This window comes from Protopterus annectens, chromosome 1.part2, assembly GCF_019279795.1.
Source record: "Protopterus annectens isolate FY-2018-M chromosome 1.part2, PAN1.0, whole genome shotgun sequence".
NCBI classification, from domain to species: Eukaryota; Metazoa; Chordata; order Ceratodontiformes; family Protopteridae; genus Protopterus; species Protopterus annectens.
In genome coordinates this window covers 986,574,339-986,593,929 of record NC_056727.1, presented here as the reverse complement: position 1 = coordinate 986,593,929, position 19,591 = coordinate 986,574,339, and the positions used below count along the sequence as shown (strand labels likewise).

The 19,591-nt window shown below is 37.8% G+C and overlaps 1 protein-coding gene across 1 annotated transcript in view; it reads right to left on the bottom strand.

The window, feature by feature from the left end:
• TEKT2 (tektin 2) overlaps positions 1–19,591 on the bottom strand; it is a 1,280,616-nt gene that overhangs the window by 1,094,038 nt on the left and 166,987 nt on the right. Inside the window, exon 2 of the mRNA XM_044059950.1 lies at positions 11,962–12,134. Coding sequence (XP_043915885.1) covers positions 11,962–12,117 — 156 coding nt within the window. The 5' untranslated portion in view covers positions 12,118–12,134. The remainder of the gene's footprint in view (positions 1–11,961; positions 12,135–19,591) is intronic.

Genomic DNA, 19,591 nt, shown 5'->3' with positions numbered 1-19,591 from the left:
CACGAGTTTAGAAAGCCTTGCAGCTAATGCAAAGCATTAAGTCAATAAGCTGTTAACAAGCTGTTTTTCTCTGGTACAGTGTTTGGTTCCCCTCAGTCTCCATTTGCCTACTTTGTGGCATAGACCAAGTCACCTCACCAAACAGTGCTTTGGGACAATTGGGAAATGAGGCAAGGCTATTCTGTGGTCTCATGGAATGTACACCATATTAACTATTCTGTTAAGTATCTATTTTAATAAGAACTTGAGAGCACAATTTTTTTTAACACAATGTCTTAGACAACAAAAAGATGAAAGTTTGTCACCAGACTTAGGGAGCCTGAAACAAAAAAGTAAACAAAGATACTATAGAAGTATTAGAGATATTTCAGAATTTTTATGAAAATCTGTATAAAGCAGAGGGATGCAGAAAACAGGAAAAGGCAACAATTGAAGGAAGATGAGGTACAACAATTAATAGCTAAGATAAAAAGAGATGAGACAAAAATGGTGATGTGTAACCAATCAAAATGATAGTCTCCACGCCAGGAAAGGACAGTAGTGTAGGTACATTTGCCATAACAGTAGATGTGTGAATCATCACTGCTGCAGTAGCCTTAAATATATGGGTTATATTCTGCATAGGACATAATGGCCAGCCAGCTTTAAAAACCTCAGCGCACTTTCCATATGCTCAAACCATTAGTCAGCTCAAACAGAGCTGACTAAAAAGACTGGTTTGGACTCCAAGCCTTTGAGAGCCTTCATACCAGCAGAGACAGGGAGGCTGTGCCCTGAAACAACTTTGGTAAGAACAACAAAAATAAATGTCTACAACCTGACATAAAAAATACCCCAATTTACAAGGGGGATGGAGTGAGGGAGTGGCTAATGCAGCAGTTATCATTCGAACATCTTCTCTTATGCTAAGTTTACTTACACAGCTGTACTATGTTCATCATATTGCTCACTGCTGCAGTAGCCCTAGCTATATGGTTTTATTACCCTAGTTCAGTATATTTGGAAGGTGAAAGAGGAAATATCCAGGAGCCCCTGGAGAATGATCCTAACAAAGTCTAAAGAAGGAATCAAATATGTAGTCCCTTGTGAAAGTATACATATATGGCAAAGTTGCTGCTTCTAGAATAAGTCAATAATCTGACCCATTCCAAAAGGCCATAGATGAAACCTAGGCCCTTGTAGAGTGGATTTTGACCCTGCCTGGAACAGTTCTGTTGTGGTGAGAATAACAAAAGACAATAGCCAGAGACAAGCATTTGAAAGAGTCTGTTTTAACACAGGTTTTCCCTTTTTCTTACCTTCATGAGAAATGAATAACTGATCTGAAGATTTGAAATAATTAGCTCTGTCATGATAGTGCCTCAGTTGTTTGAGTATGGAGTATCCTTCCTCTCTCATTTTTAGGTTCAGGAAAGAAAAGAGAGAGATGGATAGTATGGTTTAAAATAAACTCAGATACCACTTTATGCATAAAAGAAGAATTAGTTCTCAAAGAAACCTGTCACTGTGGAAAATGAGACAGGGTTGACTCACCATAAGAGCTTGCAACTCATGATATTTTTCTTACATAGGTCAGAGCAGTAAAACAGTTTTCCATGTTAAGAACATCAAGTCAGTCAGATTACCTGGTTCAGATGGAGCAAATATTAGCTTCTCTAGCACAAAATAAAGATCACAAGGAGAGGACACCAGTTTTTTTTTGGAGTCCTCTTATAAAAACCCCTTTCAAAAACATTTTGACATGAGAATGCATTGAAAGAGAAGGATCCACATGCAGACATGCTGAAATGGCAATCCTTGATGGAGGAGTAAGGAAAGCCATAGGACAGTAACTTACACATGTATTGTAAAAGCAAGAAAACACTAGACCTGAATGGATGCTGGTTATGTTGTTGGCACTAACTAGAAAACCTTTTCCATTTTCTAATATGTAATTTTCTAGTAGCAAGCTTTCTTCTCTCCATAAGTACGTGTTGCACATCGTCAGTAAACAGGTGCCTAAAGGGAAGTAATACCCTATCATCTAGGCAGTCAGTTGAAGTTGATTGGGGGTGGGATGTATCAAAAACTCCTGATCTAGAGTGAGTTAGTCCATTATGTGAGGAAGCTTGTGGTAATTGCCCTTGTTGATTTCCAAAAGAAGGGAGAACCACTGCTGCCTGGGCCAAAAGGGAATCACACCATGATCTTGGGGAATTCTCTCTGAATCTTCAGAAGTACCCTGGATATCAGCAGAAAGGATGGAAAAGCATATAGGAACATTCCTATCCAAAAAAGGAAAGGAAATGGCATTTGTTTTCCAGGCCTTGTTGCATGGATTCCTGAAGGCCAATCTTGCCATCTAATTGTTCAGAGAGGAGGCAAAAACGTCTACTTGAGGAACCCCCCACAAGTGGATCAAATCCTTGATGACCCAGTGATCTAGTTTCCATTTGTGATGGTCTGCCTTTGCCCTGCTTAGCTTGTACGACACACAGTTTTCCTCTGACAGGATGTAGGATGCCTGTAGACTGAGAGTGCTATGTTAAGCTATATCCCAAGTTAACATGACTAGTCTGCAAAGGGGATATGACCTGGTTCTCCCTTGTTTCTTGCTGGACCACATGACTGTGGTATTGTTTGTAACAACTTGAAGAGATCCAGGGGACCAAAGATGATTCAGAGAATTCAGTGCCTTGAACAGGGCAAGCATCTCCTTTATATTTATGTGCTCACATCTGTCCTTGGTGCCCCAAACACCTTGCACTCTTATTCCTCCTGAAATTGCTTCCCAAAGTCTGAGGCATCTTTTGTGGCTGACTTCTTTGGAGCAGGGATAGAGAAGGGGAGACCTAGATTTAGGAAAATGTGCTGTCTCTGCCAAGTGATTTCTATTCTTATAATCCCCAACACTAGAGTTTGAATAGACAAAGGATGTTGGTGCTAGGACCAAAGAGAAATCAGAAACCATTGTATCTTTCTCATGTGGAGTCTTGCCTGGGGTATCATGAAAATCATAGACAACATGAAACCTAAAATCCTGAGGTATTCCTTCCCATTGACCAAAGCAAAGTCTGAGTGGAAACCCTATGAAATAGATCCAGATATAGACCTTTTTTCCCCTGTGGAAGAAAAGCAGTTTGAACTGAAGTGTCTAGGAGGCACCTCGGGATCACAATCCTGGATGAAGGAGTTAAAAAACACTTTTGAATGCACTCTTGGAATCCCAGCTTGTGTAAGAGATTCCTGTCACAAGACTGCAAAGATAAGCAAGTTGTCTAACTATGGAAAAATCTGGATACCCTCTAGACTGCAAAGAGCTATAACTCCAGCTAGACATTTTGTGAACACTCTTGGTGCGGTGAAAAGTCCAAAGGGTAAGGCAGGGAATGGATAATGTCATCCAGACACATAAAACCTTAAGAAATGCCTGAAGGCTAGATGAATAGGAATGTGATCATAAGCAACTTTTAAGTCTATTGTCACCAGTTAACAGGTAGTGAAATATCTGTATTTTGAACTGGTGCGCTGCCAGAAACAGGCTTAGGAAAAAAAGAACCAGAACTGGCCTCCAACCATTTTCTTTATTTAACACCAGAAACAACCTTGAATAAAAACCTTTCCAAATCTGGAAAGGAGAAACTGGTACTATCACTCAATGAGACAACATGTGTTGAAGGACAGGGGGAAATAGAGGAGTCTGCTCTGGTCTGGTGGGTGAGGAATTACCCCCCGGAAAGTGGGAATTTCCTCCAACTGCCATCTGTAACCTTGATGAATGATCTTCAGATTTGCTTTGTCTGAAACTATCTGTTGCCAAACAGGAAAGTAGTGATTCAAACTTTCTGGAAGGGAAAGAGACTGCCAGAGTGGGGTAGAGAGAACAATGTCCCTTAAATAGTTATTCTGACTTGTTGGACTGTCCTTGGTTTGAGGGGTACTGTATTCTTTTTGGACTCCCCTGCCATTTTTTCTTAAATGCCTGTTTACTTGTACCTTTTTTACTTTGCTGAAATTGGATGAAGGGTCAGAGAATTTACCTCTGCAGAAGAGGTATCAAAACTAAATCTCTATCCAAAGGAGAATTTCAAATCTCATTTTTCACATCATCTAGGAGTTTCTAAGAACAGATAACTAAACCTCCTCAGAACAGTACCAAAGGCCACAGCCCTGGAAGAACTATCAAGTGAGTCATACAAACACACTGTAAGTAATGAGTGGTGACCTATAAGATGGAAACAAACTAAATTATATGAAGCAGATTTTTTTCTCACAAAAAGAAACTGCAGCAAAACATTTTTCATACTTTCACAATTAATCAGAATAAATTCTAACATATAAGCCTGAAAATCCAAAATTCTGAAAATCAACATTGCAAAAACACACACCTTTTTCCTATGCTTAACAATAATCTTCCCATCCTAGTCAGAAGGAGTAGGACTTGAACTAAATAGAAGTTATGTACTTACCATAATGTTCCATCTGTGTTGTCCATTTTCATTCATCTTCAATGTATGGATCCGGATCCGACCCTCAGATCCAACTCAGCCGTTAGGCTAGCTTGTGGTCTCTAACAAACTCTTGAGCTCCTTTCCTACCCACAATGCCCCACCCTTATCATTCCTCAAATCTTAAAAGAAACACTAGATCCAAGGACAAGACAAGAACCCCAGCCACAGATCTTGTTTGCAGCTTAAAGTCAGACCGCAAAGGAATAACTATTAACCCATAACATATAAATGACATCTTTAATCCTAGACAAAGGAATCTCATTTCCCCATGAGACAATTATAAAACTATGGAGTGAGATGCCATATTTGGGAGTCAAAATAATGAAATGTAGTGTACTGAAGCCTCTTGCTTCTCCAAAGGTTAGAAAACAGACAAGGAAGGGGGATGGTGGGTGGGAAGTTGAGAATGAATGAAAATGGACAACCCAGATGGAATGTTATGGTAAGTACCTAATTTCTTTATCTGATATTGTACATTTTCATTCATCCTCAATGTATTGATCAGATTCTCCAGCTATCTGAACCTTTGGATGGGCACCAGGGAATGATAAATCTGAGTACGACTGAGCCAAAGGCTATATTGATCTTGGATCTTAGATTAATTGCAATAAATGATAGAGATATGAGGATTCAACCAAGATGTAGCCATACATATATTATCTATAGAGATTCTGGACTGCAGATATAGCAAAAGAAGTCACAGATCTAACTGAATGATCCTTCCATGGTTTGGTAAGGATGAAAGTCCTTTATGGTAGATAAATGAAAAGCAACCTGTCAAATATCTGGCTAGGATGACATTTATAATATTATGCCAAGTTGTTCTGTTCAAAGGAAAAAAACTGGTTGAACAGCCTTCCTAACATGAAATATATATATATATATATATATATATATATATATATATATATATATATATATATATATATGTGTAGAATTATATATATATATATATATATATATATATATATATGTATATATGTAGAATTTTATATATATATATATATATATATATATATATATATATATGTATGTATATATATATATATATATATATATATATATATATATATGTATGTATATATATATATATATATATATATATATATATATATATATATATATATATATATATATATATATATATATATGGATTCACTTCAGAAGCTAAAAATACTGAAATATCAATTTCAGTATCTCGAGCCCAGAAAGTCGAATCCTGAGAACAGTGAAAGTTCAGAAGCATGAATAGCGGAGGTTTTGAATTTCGCGCTTTTGAACTTTCGCTGTGGTTATGTATTCAGGTAAGTACGTGTGTGTGTGTGTGTGTGTGTGTGTGTGTGTGTGTGTGTGTGTGTGTGTGTTAAGGGTTTTGGGTAGGGGCTGTAGTGTGTGTCAGTGTGTTTTGTTGCTGTAATGTTTGTGTGTAAGGAGACTTCAGCTTGTGTGGTGCTGTTTTGTGTGTGTTTGTATGTAGTGCAACCTCGGAGTGAGAATATTTAAGTAGGGGGGTGTGGGGGTCTGGCGGGCTTGCCCCCTTGCTTTCATGTAGTAGAGAGGTTATGTGTGTGTGTGTGTGTGTGTGGAGAGAATGGTGTGTGTGTGTGTGTGTGTGTGTGTGTGTGTGTGTGTGTGTGTGTGTGTGTGCAGTAGTACCGCAAAATTCAAAATCTCCGGTGTGCGAGATTTTGAATTTCGTGGTTATGATTTTTCGTGGTTTTGCAGATTCGACCTTCTGGGCTCGAGTTACTGAAATTCGATATTTCAGTATTTCGAGCTTCTGAAGTGAATCTATATATATATATATATATATATATATATATATTTTTATATTTATATTTATATATATATTAGAAAAATAATTGTCTATGAAAAAACTAGTAAATGGAATATGTAATCTCACTTATTAATAAACTTATGCACCATCTTAGAAAGGAGAGAACGGTTTATACTCAACATGACTATCCTTATCCATTTTTTCTCACATGTAGATGCAGGTTTACAGGGGAAATATTGCAAAGTGTATAGTATGAAATTTTAATTTTTATGATGCAATGGGATCTGTATAGGAGGAATGTCAGCAGATGGTACCTAGTAAAAATTTTCACCAAATTTCTGAAAATTTGGGAAGAATCCTGGAATCCTACATAAAAGTAGGGATAGCTATGAGTTGCAGTTTGAAAAACTGGCTCTATGCCAAGAAAATCTTCCTCGCTGCTTTCTTCCAGTCTTTTTCTGTGAGGCTTCTGAAAGAACTAGTGGAATATATTGACAAAGGTATATGTTTTTCTAGAAAGGGGGAAGGTACCTTGGGGGAGGGGCTTGATCTACAGACAGTGAATACTGTGTCCTAGTCAAGTTTATGAAGGTAGAAGGTCCAGCTATAGATGGACCTGATTTGGATTGCATTAGAACCAATAAAGTCGGTTCAGACAAATTTGTCTTTCAAGGATCCATGCAACTTGATCTTTTTTTTTTTTTTTTGACGGTTGAAATGATTATTCGTAAGACCTCTTAATGAAGAATCTGAAGCCAAGGAAAAAGAAGAAAAAGAAGACTAAGCTATTAGAATTAACTTTTTTAAAAATTTGATGAACTAATACTAATAAGGATATAGTTTAAGAAGAATCCTGGTTCTGCACAGGGAATTGTTTTTGATTTCGCTGATTTTGAAAATGACAGGAATTTAGGGATGTGCATAAGGTAAGCAATCCGTGGGTCATAGAAGTTGATGCCTATTTGGAGAGGAAAGAAGTTAACTATTCACAAATTACCACCGTAGTAGGTCATCTAGTGATGTGTATGCTACTTCAATCACTCAGCAAAAAGCAACATTTAGGAGGCTGAGGAAAGGTAAGGTAGGTAAGCTGGATAGATAAGGACTAGTTCTTGGAATACGCTGAAAATTCAGAATGCCTGTCTCTTGTAAAGTGGTATTGTGTAAAAGAGGCAGGATGAACTGAACTGTAAAGCATCTGAAAAATTAGACTGCTTAAATTAAGATTCAGAATAATTAGAATGAACTCCGGTGGACAGCTTGTTTAATGACTAATAACAATACATCAGAATGCTGATAGAGTTTAATAAGGAAGGTAGATCTAGAACCTTGAATTGGGGAACCAACTCTTTCTGGCCACATAATGTATCCAGAAGTTAGGAGACACAACCCTTCAAGGACTTCAAGAGGTGGATAATCGAATGATGCTTCAGAGCATTCATAGGGCCTAAGAAAGAAGGAGCATTTTGAACTGTGGTGCTGTAGATCTTTTGTGCCTCTGTTGGATAACTAAAGTTGAGAAGTCCTCCATTGCCCTTGGGAGAAGCAATCTGGTATGAATCCTGAGAGACCTCCAAGAAAATCAAAAAAGTTTGTAATCACATTTATTTTCTACCTCTGAATGTTCTGAAAGATATGTCAAGGGAGAAGAAGAGTTAGATTCCAGTGGTAAACAGGGTATTGCCCTCCCCATTTGTTATTGACAGGTAAGCACATCATTCACTGGAGAGGAAATATGAAATGGGTAAATCCAAATCAGGCACGACTAAGCAGAGCGCATAAATTACCAGTTGTCAAACTACCACACTTTATTAAATCCACATAAATGCTTAACAGTTTCACCACGTTTTCTTCGTACCAACACAGACTTCAGGGCCAGTATATTAGGGCAAGTAGGATGACTTCAAACAATGATGATTTTGTTGGTAAAACTATTTTTTGGAAAGAGGTTACCCTATTAACTTAAATGACATTAGAGTAGAGGTTTCACAACAAAGACCTGAAAGATTTTTCACCCTTTTGGGTAAAAAGTCCTTGAAATTAACAACTGACAGAACTGGAGTTAAGGCAAACACATGCAATAGGGCCTTTGTAATAAAGCTTAATGTTGCTACAGATTTGGCAAAGGAAGTTATTAAAAAAGAGTGGGAGAGGTTTACTGAATTAACAGATTTGGTTACTTTGCTGAAGAACCCTTTGAAAATTATATATAAAAAGGGTTGGAACTTAAAGGAGCTATTAGAGTACAACAGTGGACCTAATATTAGAGATGACAAAAAAAAAAGTACATTTAAATGTTGGGCTTGCTCCCAATGCCCCTACATTATGAACAAAGAGAGGGTGCACCTTAAGAGCAGGGGCAGAGATACAGTTGGGGTGATGTTTAATAACTATAACTCTGTAGGGATGCTTTATTTGGCCATATGTGACTTAGGTGAAGCATTTTATATAGGGAAAACAGAGCGTAAACTAAGAAAATGTATTTACAAACACTATTATGATATTAGAAACCTAAACAAAAAGAAAGTCTTTTATACAAGTACACTACGGTATGTGGGGGAGCTAGGTTCTCTTTTTTTGTTATAGAGTGAATACAAGTGGATGTTAGAGGAGGGCCATGGGAGACAAGATTAGAGTATAGGGAACTATTTTGGCAATAAACCTTGAAGCAGGTAGTTTCCCTGGCCTAAATAAAAATATTACTGTAGTTCCCATATTAAAAATGAGGGCAACAAAGTTACAACACATCTCAGTGTATATGTTAAAATGGACTGTAAGCCTCTATGGGAAAAGTTATTAGTTATATATAGTTCATGACATATATAATAAATGAGTAGTGAACAACAAAGGATACTTTATATAGGATAACAATGGGCTTGTATCATAGGGTTTAACATATTTTGTGCAACTATTACATTTTAATTTTAATATTCAACACTAGATGGTACTGTTGACCATGGATAAATTCTCATGCAAAACAACTCTTCAGCATTTTTATGTAATGTTTTTTAAAATTTTATATGAAACTCTTAACATTTAGGAAGTGGTATTAATGCTTTTGGAAACACATTTGGTTTAGCTTTTAAACTGTTTTATACTATTTTAATATTTCACATAAAAGATGTTTGCAATTTTTATATTAGTACTTTTTAAAGTAAATTGATTTATTAGATGAATTTTTTAATTGGCTGGTTTACACACATTTATGTATAAATATGGTGTATTTTAATGTTTAATTCATCTGATGAAGCCTGTGTTGGTACGACAAAAATGCGGTGAAACAGTTACGTATTTATGTGGATTTAATAAAGTGTAGTGGTTTGACAACTGGTCGTTTGTGTGGTCTGCTTAGTCGTACCTGATTTGGATTTACATGTTTGAGTTTCGGGTTGGCACGCTGTCTCCTTTTATCTTTTGCTGGAGATATGAAATGGGGACATCAGACAATGACACCTTTGAAGGATAGTCAAAGAAAAATGTCTCATGCAGGTATAACTGAGACGTTTTAGTCAGTGCTGGATGATTGTGAAGCACCCTTACTGACAGGAGAAAGATTCTCATTGAAGTGCTAGGAAGAAGATGGAATCTGAGAAAGACAGTATGTAAGTACCATCTCTCAACCTCTAATACCTAGAGAGAGGTGCAGATAGAAGGTAACCTCCGCTTTGAACTAGCTCTACCCAAATGTGTTTGTTGGTACAACTTATTGATGGGAGAATGGATAGGGGAACTTTGAAAATCAGAACTTGCATAGTGATATCCATCACTTTCGCCCAGACGAGGGAAACTCCCATGCTCTGTAGGGGGTCAAGGAAAGGGACATTATAGTAGGAAGCTTGAAGTATCCCAAGGTGAGTGTAGACACCTACTGCTAGAAGAGCACTTGTAAGGAAGAAGACAAGCTATCGATATCTGAAGCAAAAAAGATAAACTACCAGGGAAGGGAAGTAGCACTCCAGAAAGATGGCAAAAAACAGAGCCCCCCCAAAAAGCAACTCCATGAAAGGGGGCAGGTCGCAAAAATCCTTGTGAGAACAGCAGGATGTATATCACTTTTCAATGTCTTGAACTATCCAGTCCGCACCGAAGAAAAAAATTCCAAAAGCCAGGGTACAGCTTAGTGCAAATTAGCCAAAAATAAATTTCTCTTTCTTTTCTGAAAACCTGTCAGTAAAAAATACACTTATCGTGAGGAACAGAGTATAAGGTGCAGCACAACGATATGAGCACCGCGATAAATTGGACCACCCAGATAGACAACAAGGAGCAGAGAGGCCAAAGCAACAAGCAATCAATTAATCGGATTCCAAAACAACCCCAGATCTGAGGGCTGAAGCCACAAACCACCAATGTATCGAGTCCAAAAAGTGATTTAGATCCAAGGAAAGACACGCCAATCCTGCAAAACTCAGATCCATGAGTGCCGGATCAGAGACATGCCCAGTTCTCTATGGGAAGCTGTGTCTACAGGAATCCAGAATTAAAATCTGGAGAAGAAAAATTGTGTTGCTTATCGCATCAGAACCTAGTTGGCAGAAGGCTGTGTTTTTTGGTAAAGTTTCAGCCCGTCAGATCTGAGGCTTAAGAGACGATAGCTGAAACAAGTGTTAAAGATCATGGAACCAACCTCTCAGATACAAGGGTACATAGGATCTGAAAGAGGTCCTGGGAGTTTAGGATCCAAGGGGATGGATCTGAGATCCTTGTTGTTGCTCCATTTGTTATATTCTTGGGGAGTTCAGCCCTGAAAGAAACTCTACCCCCTTTTTTTGGAAAAAAAATGGACCGCTAATTCCAAAAAAGAAGGCATAGCCAAAGATAAGCACACATTGGACTCCACGATAAGCAGTGTGCACAACAGGAACAGAAAAACAAATCTGCCAGATTCTCCACACAATAAATTAGTCCCCATACCAGCACAACCACCTGTAGGATCCAGGGACTCAGATCTGAAGGGAAAACACACCTCTCAACTTCTTAGTACAGAAATCTAGACAATTATCAAAATTGCTCTTATCAACTTAAAAAGTTCATAGTATAGGAGGTCAGTACTTATTAATAGATCTGTTATCCATAATATGACCATGCAGCCATCCTTACACTGAAAAATATCACTAACTTCATACCACAGGGCCTTGTATATCTTTTTCTTCTTGATAAAAAATACTACCGAGCCAGTACAGTGGAACAGAGGGATAAAGCCCTAACTATGGCCCAGGTGACCCTGGTTCAGTTAGTAGCTTGGGCACCTGGGGTGCTAGCAGGAATGGATGGGCATGCCCATCCTGGAAAAGGAGGGCATCTGTCTAGACATTCCTTGTGGGAAAGCATGGTTCACAAAGGGAAGTGGTCCTTGGATGTAGTAGATTAACTCAGCAGAGGAGGAATGAAGGGGTAGGTCATAAATTAAAAAATCCCCCGGTGGAAACAATTAATGGCACAGCCCCGTGAATACCCTTAGGTTCCATGCTGGAACCTCTCTACTACATGAAAGAACAGACATAGTCTGGGAGTTGTAGGAGAGGCTGGTAGACCAAGTGACGTGATATACAGTGGCAATGGGATAAGCTGAAAAGAATGAAACAGAGGGGAAAACAAAAAAACATATTATTCATGTATTGGTAGGAGTTTCACACTAATACACAAAAATAAAAAAATATAAACAGTCTGAAGCATGCAGTGTTGAGACAATACCTGACAGCTGGTTTCATTGCGGAGAGCCCTAGCTTCTTGGCGAACAGAATGTGAAGTATTTCGTTGTTTTTCTGCATTGATGGAGATCTGGTTACTATTAGTGAACCAGTCAGGCATGTTGAACCGATGTCCAGGCTTGACACTTAGACTAGCCATGTTGCCAGTGACAATGGCTATATATAGAGAAAAAAAGCAAAAGACCTATCTGATGACATTTGTCTTTGAATGAAACAATAATAATAATAATAATTAGCAAATGCAATGCATATAAATTTACTATGGATACATTAAAAATCGAAGAAGTAATCTCACTGATTTCTCCATTAGGTTTTAGAACAAGATTTTTTAAATGAAATAATGCACCATTTAACATACTATGCTGTAAATCTGAACAGTCAGAGGCAAAAGCATATATATTTCTTGTCTGACTTCAGTCTGCTAATTTTGCCATGGATTTACATATTCATAACTGTTAAGGTAACTCTGAAAAAGATTAGCTCTGTAGTATTTTAAAATCTGATAGACTACTAAGAACAAGTCATCTTTTGCAACTCCTGAATAACAGTCTTAAAAACAAAGTTTGTGCATGAAAACTTAAAAACATTAAGGAAAGTACAGTTGTATAAGAAAAATTACCACAACAGTAGGTATTCAATGATAACTGCTACAGTAGCCTTAGGTATATGATATAACAGCTGGTCAGCTTCCAAAGCTTCAGGGCACCTGCCACAAGCCCAAACTGTCAAGCAACTCGACCAAAGCTGACCAAAAGATAAGTTTGTGTATCAAGCCCCTCAGACCTTTCTTGCCAACAGAGAGGGAGGCTGAGGAATGAAAGGACAATGCTAGGAAGAACAAAAACATAAATAACCATACCCTGGCATAAACAACATGCCAAAACACTGGGGGGTGGAGAAAGTGAGGGAGCAGCTACTGCAGCACTGATCATTCAAACAGCTACTATTATGGTAACTTTAATTACACAACTGTACTACGCTTATCATATGGATCACTGCTGCAGTAGCCTTGGCTATATTGGTAGACCACCCAATCTTACTACATTTGGGAGGTGGAAGGAGAAGTGTCTAGGAGCCCCTAGAGAATGTTTTTTGCAAAGCCTGATCTTGACCTAGAAAAGGAATCAAATTTATAGTGCCATAAGATAGTAACTCACACAAGTACTTGCATAGGACCAGGTTGCTACTTCTAAAAGATTTCTAGAAACCAGCCATTTCCAAATAGCCATAGATGAAGCCAAGGCCCTGGCAGAGTGGACCTTGACCCTAACTGGAATTATTTTTGTTGTGGTGAGTTTAACAAAAGGTACAATCTTTAGACAATTGTTTGGAAACAGTTTGTTTTAACACAGGTTGGCCCTTCTTCTTACCTTCACAAGAAGCAAATGATCTGAAGACCTGAAAGATTTAATTCTGTCAAAATAGTACCCCAGCTGTCTGTGGACATCCAAAATACAGAGTATCCTCTATCCCTCATTTTTGGGATAAGTAAAGAAAACAGGGAGATGGATAGTTTGGCTTAAAATTAATTCAGATTGTACTTAAGACATAAAAGAAGGATTAGTTCTCAAAGAAACCCTGTCCCTGTGGGAAATTTGATAGGTTTGACTCACCATAAGAACTTGCAATCCAGAAAATCCTCTTACAGAGGTCAGAGCTATCAGTAAAGCTGTTTTTCATGTGAAGAACCTCATGTCAATCAGGTTAGCTGGTTCAAATGGATCAAGTGTTAGCTTCTCTGACACAAAATTAAGATCCCAAGAAGGGTCCACTGGTTTTCTTGGAGGTCGCTTATGCAAAACCCCTTTCAAAAACATTTTGACTTGAGAATGACAGAAAGAGGAGGATCCATGAGCAGACATGCTGAAATGACCAATAAATGAACTTTAATGAAAAAGTAAGAAAGGCCATAAGATAGTAATTCACACAAGTACTGTAAAACCAGATAACAACAAGCCCTGGCACCAACTAAAAACCTTTTCCACTTGCTAATATATAATTTTCTAGTAGAAGCTTTTCTTGCCCTAATTAGTACTTGCTGGATAACCTCAGTAAAGAGGTGCCTAAAAGGAATTAAGACCCTATCATCCAGGCAGTCAATTGAATTTGGTTGGTGTTGGGGGGTATCAAAAACCCTTGTTCTTGTGTAAGTAAGTCCAGCCTGTGAGGAAACTTGTGATAATTACCTGTGGCCATTTCCAAAAGAAGACAGAACCATGATTGCCTGGGCCAGAAGGGATTCACCACAGTGGTTTGGGGGAATTCCTACTAAATCGTCAGAGGTATGTGGGATATTAGTGAAAAGGGTGGAACAGCATACAAAAACATTCTTGTCCAAGGAAAAGAAAAGGCATCTGTGTTCCAGACTGTCTTGCATGGAGTCATGGAGCAGAATCTTGTCATTTGATTGCGCAGAGAGGAGGCAAAGAGGATTACTTGAGGAACTCTTCACAGATGGATCAAATCTTGGAAGACCCCCAGTATAGTTTCCTTTCATGAGGGTCTGCCATTGTTCTGCTTAGCTTGTCTGCCACACAATTACGTACTAATAAAATGTAGGATGCCTGTAGAGTAAGAAATGCTGTGAAGCTATACCCCAAGCTAACATGACTAGTCTGTAGAGTGGGGAATGACCTGGTTCCACTTGCTTGTTGATGTACCACATTACTGCGGCACTGTCTGTAACAACCTGAAGAGGTGCTGGGAACCAAAGATTATTCAGATAGTTGACTGCCTTGATCAGGGCAAGCATCTCTTTTATATTTATGTGCTTGCATCTGTCCTTTGTGTCCCACACACCTTGCACTTTTATCCCTCCTGAAACTGCTCCTTAAGTAAAGTCCAAGATGTCTGCGGTGACTGACTGTTTTGCAACATGTAGGGAGAAAGGGATACTTGGATTAAGGGATATCTGTTTTCTCCACCAAGTGATTTGTCTTCTTACAACACCAGCACTGGGATTTGAAAAGACAAAGGGTATTGGTGCTGGGACCAAAGAGACTTCAGATGCCACTGTACCTTTCTTATGTTGAGTCTTACCAGGGGTATCATGAGAATCACATAAACCATGAGACCCACAATACTAAGGTATTCCCTCAGCGAAACAAAATCTGAGAGGAAAACCTTAAAATAGATCTAGATATAGATCTATTTTCATTTCGAAGAAAAGCTCTTTGAACTGTGCTGTCTATTTGATGTCCCAAAAACACAATCCTGTGTAAAGGAGTCAAGAAAGACTTTTGAATGGTCTCCTGGAATCCCAGCTTATGTAAGAGATCTTTCACCCAAGTCAGAGATTCTTGACACTTTGAAAAAGTCTCTGCAGAGATAAGCAAGCTGTCTAAATATGGAAAAATGTGGACACCCTGTAGCCTGCAATAAGCTATAACTGGAACTAGACACACTGAAAACACTCTTGGTGCAGTGGATAGTCCAAGTGGTAATGCACAGAACTAATAATGTGATCCAGACACAGAAAACTTTAAGAAATGCCTGAAATCTGGATGAATTGGGATGTGATGATAAGCATTTTTAAATCTAGCGTTACCAGGAAACTTTAATAAGGAAGATGAGGTAACAGGCTATGAAGCGACATAATTTTGAATTTAGGCACTATCACAAACAATTTTAGGAAAGAAAGATCCAGAACTGCTCACCAAGTATTTTCTCTCTTTGACAATAAAAACATTCTTGAATAAAACCCCTTTCATATCTGGGAAGGGAGAACTGGTTCTATCACTCCCTCAGACAACATGTGATGAAGGACAGGTAGAAATAAAACAGTCTGGTCTAGAGGATGAAGAATTACCCATAGAAAGAAGTTGGATTTCCTCACATTACCATCTGTAACCTTGAAGAATGATTTTCAGAAACTGTTTGTCTGAAATTATCTGTTGCCAAAGATAGAAGTAGAGATTCAGACTTTCTGGAAGACAAGAGAATGCGTCAAAGTTTCTTAAACAGCTTATCCCTTGGTTTTGGGAGTTTCCAGAATTCTTCTTGGACTCCCATCGCCATTTCTTCTTGAATGTCTGTGTACCTACATTTTGTTGAGGTTGTTTATTTTGTTTCTTATCAATATTGGATGAAGAGGTAGATCTTAAAAGATGGGGTGGCTGAATTTGCTTTGATGGACTCAGACCAGAATTTGTTGGCTTCAGGAAAAGACTACAATGTTGCGGAAGGGAAGGAGATGTTGGGCATAATGAGGCAAAATTTTAGGAAACAAAGGAGTATGGCAACTGCTGAGAGATGGGTAAAAAGCAGTAAACGTACATTACCTATTCCAACTGTGTTGAGGTTTGGCAGGTACCAGCAAGAGAGGATAGATTACAAAGGTGCAATTACTAAATGACATGGCAAGACAGGCAGTAGTGTGAAAATAAAAATAACAAATTTGGGGTGAACAAGAACAGTGGTGGATTATAACAGAGCAAAGTGAGTGACCTCTCAGGGCTCATGGCTTCTGGGAGGACTTATGATAGGTCATCCATCTAAATTAAGTACTTATATTTACAATATGTGCTACTGCCCGGATTGCCCCTATTAAAATCCACCACTGGCTAAAGGAGCTGATTAAAATAAAACTTGGCTGAAGCTTTTGGCACATGTGCAGTTCTATGATACTACTCTATCAGTGCACAAATACTGCACCCAAATAACCTTTTGCTACTCCCCTTAATAAGTGTATACAAAATAATATGATGTTCCATGTATCAGTGACTGGATGACAATTCCTATTTACATTTTTGTTATTGTTGCAGAAAGCAAGGCAAGGCCAGGGTACAACAGCCAATCAGCATAGGAGGTGGATCCATCCACTACATTAAATTATACAATGTCTCCCTATTAATATTCGAAAACGTGCATGCTGATTGGCCAGCCCAACCAGTGTGCCTGTTGTAAATCCCACAATATACCAACGGAAAAAGGGGCGGTCACCCGGACTTTTTTCTGTTGGTATAAACTGTCCCAAAACCTTTTTTTTACAATAAAAAAAGAGAGAAAACGGAGCAACGGAGACTTTCTTTTCTCCGTTGCTTCCGTTCCAAATCATTAATGTACTGGGTATGCATGGGAACGCAAGTCCCATACGCATGCGCAGTACATCAAAACGCAGAAGCAGTATACCACAACCAGCGGAAGAACAGCAATCTACCGTTATACAAAGACATTATTTAAGAAAAGTAACTATTTTTTTTCTTAAATAATGTCATTGTATAATAGCAATAACCGACTCTGTGGTTGTGGTATATTGAAGATTTACCCACAGTTGCCTTTGTTTAATCATTCGGGCTTCGCCCTCATGATTAAACCACACCAACCATGGGTAAATCTTCAATATACCACACCACATCGTCAGTTATTGCTTAAATAACAGCATGCACAGCAGCAACTTGTAAAACAAAAGAAAGGACTGGCTGACTGTGTTAAATGCGTCCAATTGCATCATACCACTGTATTGAGGAGTGTAGTCTTGTTTTATCCCTCTCTCTATATATATCAAATGAAGTGTGGTTCATCAATAAAGAAGTCTGAGAAGTAAGGCCTGTGCTATTCTGTTGTGTAGATAGTTGTTCAAGTAAATAGTATGCCTCTCAACTTTTCCTGATTTTACAAAATGTCCCAGATTTTTCCTCATATTTTTGGTAAGTTCCTCCTAAAATTATTGTTTTTTTAGTAAGTTATTGAGGATAACTATAGTCTCTAAACAATAAGAGATCTGAGTGTAAGATATTGTAGCCTTCAGAAAAAGTATACTAATGCAAAATTTCTTATTCCAGCAGCAATTTAATATCATTCACTCCTATAGCATCTTTTTTGTTTAAAACCTGTCAGCCATAGGTCCTTATAGTGTCCTGACTTTTTTGGGGCACTGGCTTCCTCAGTTAAATGACTATCCAATTAACAATAGTCAAAGTAATTTAAAAAGGCAAGGTGTAAGTAACAAAATGACATATTGTTTAAACAGGATGTACTGCAGTAGAGATACGAATCTCTCTCTTTATCATTTCTTATTCCCATTTATATTCACACTTTTATAAATGAGAGGGCTATGTATAATTGAAAGGCATGATGTGAAATATCATGATGAGAGAAAATTACATTATTATTGTAAATGTATAGTACACTATATTACACTACATTGGTGATAATGCTAGTGATTATGAAGATATGCAATACTTCTATATGTACATTAATATTTCCAAAACCAGGCAACTTAAAAACTATTGTGTGGCATCAGCTAAAATCTTAGATGATGTTGAAGAAAACATTGATATTTTGCAGTGTAAATTGTATAGCTTGATAGACAGTCAATTTACTTATGTTATTAATTATACAAATAAGTATATATTTTATATTTCTGTAAACATCTCAGTAAACAAGCTTTCAGAAAGGAGTTTCTTTCTTTTTCTTTCTTTCTTTCTTTCTTTATTTCTTTGTCACATGAAAGCTTAAGTCTGGTTGAACAAAAATGCCATATCATTATATGTCTAGGTTGTACAGATCGCAAAATATGAAAAGTTTTGTCTGTCAAAGTTTTAGAAAAAATATAATTCTAGGCTTAAGTGTATTATGATTTAATATTGGTACATGCTATGAATGAACTAGCTATTATCACTGTAAAGAAAACTTTTTGTACATGAGAAGTAATTGCCAGATGCAACTGTGAGCTGGGGGGGGGGGGGGTTGTGGATGAAAGCAAAAAGTAATTTTCTTGATTCATGCAAAATAATTGTTTTAATAGTATTTACTGTTAAGATATTTACAGTCACTTGGTTTAACCTGATTTTTCAGAAAAGGTTCTGGAATGTAAGGATGTGTGTAGATTGCTAGAGGTGCAACATCCCACAATTGACAGATGTTACTGATTTAAAGTCTGTCTCTGATTTGGGACCTTTGTCTCATTATATTCTTTGGCTCTTTCCATGATTCTTGCACTACAAAGTTGAGAGCTACAGACTGGCATGAAACTAGATACATTTGTGGGCAGTTGTAACAGTAACCACCACACACAGCATAATGCAGGTGCATTTATTTGTATAGTTTATTTAATTTTTGTGGCAGTCAATGTGGATGGGAGTTCATATTACAGTAGCTGTTATTTCACCACTTTTGGCTGTCACAGATGACAGATAATTGTCAGATGTAACTATGAATTGGGGGCAGTTTGTGGATGAAGGCAAAAAGCAAGTTCATGATTCATGCAAAATAAGTATTGATATGGCTAATTCTGGAAGTGTCCATGAGCAAGAGGATGAAACAAATTACTCTGTGATCATTTTTCTTTTTAACTTTCCTTACAATCAAACATCAGTTTGAACACAAAAGGTGGATGTGTTCTTGGGGAGGAATGAGGAGCCATGCCACATGTGAAGGATGGTCTAATAAAACTGATACAGCTTTTTGGGTGGTTACTGTGTGTTCAACAGCAATAAGTTAAAATATGTTGCCATTATTGCTTTTATGAGTGAAACATCAGAAGAATACAGAATCTGGGTTTCATTTTTTGCGGGCAAGTGATGTGTAAAAGTAAATTGCTGTTACAGATTCACTTCTGAATGAATATTGGTATGGTTTGCTAGGGGATCAACAGTTATCAAAAAGCAGTG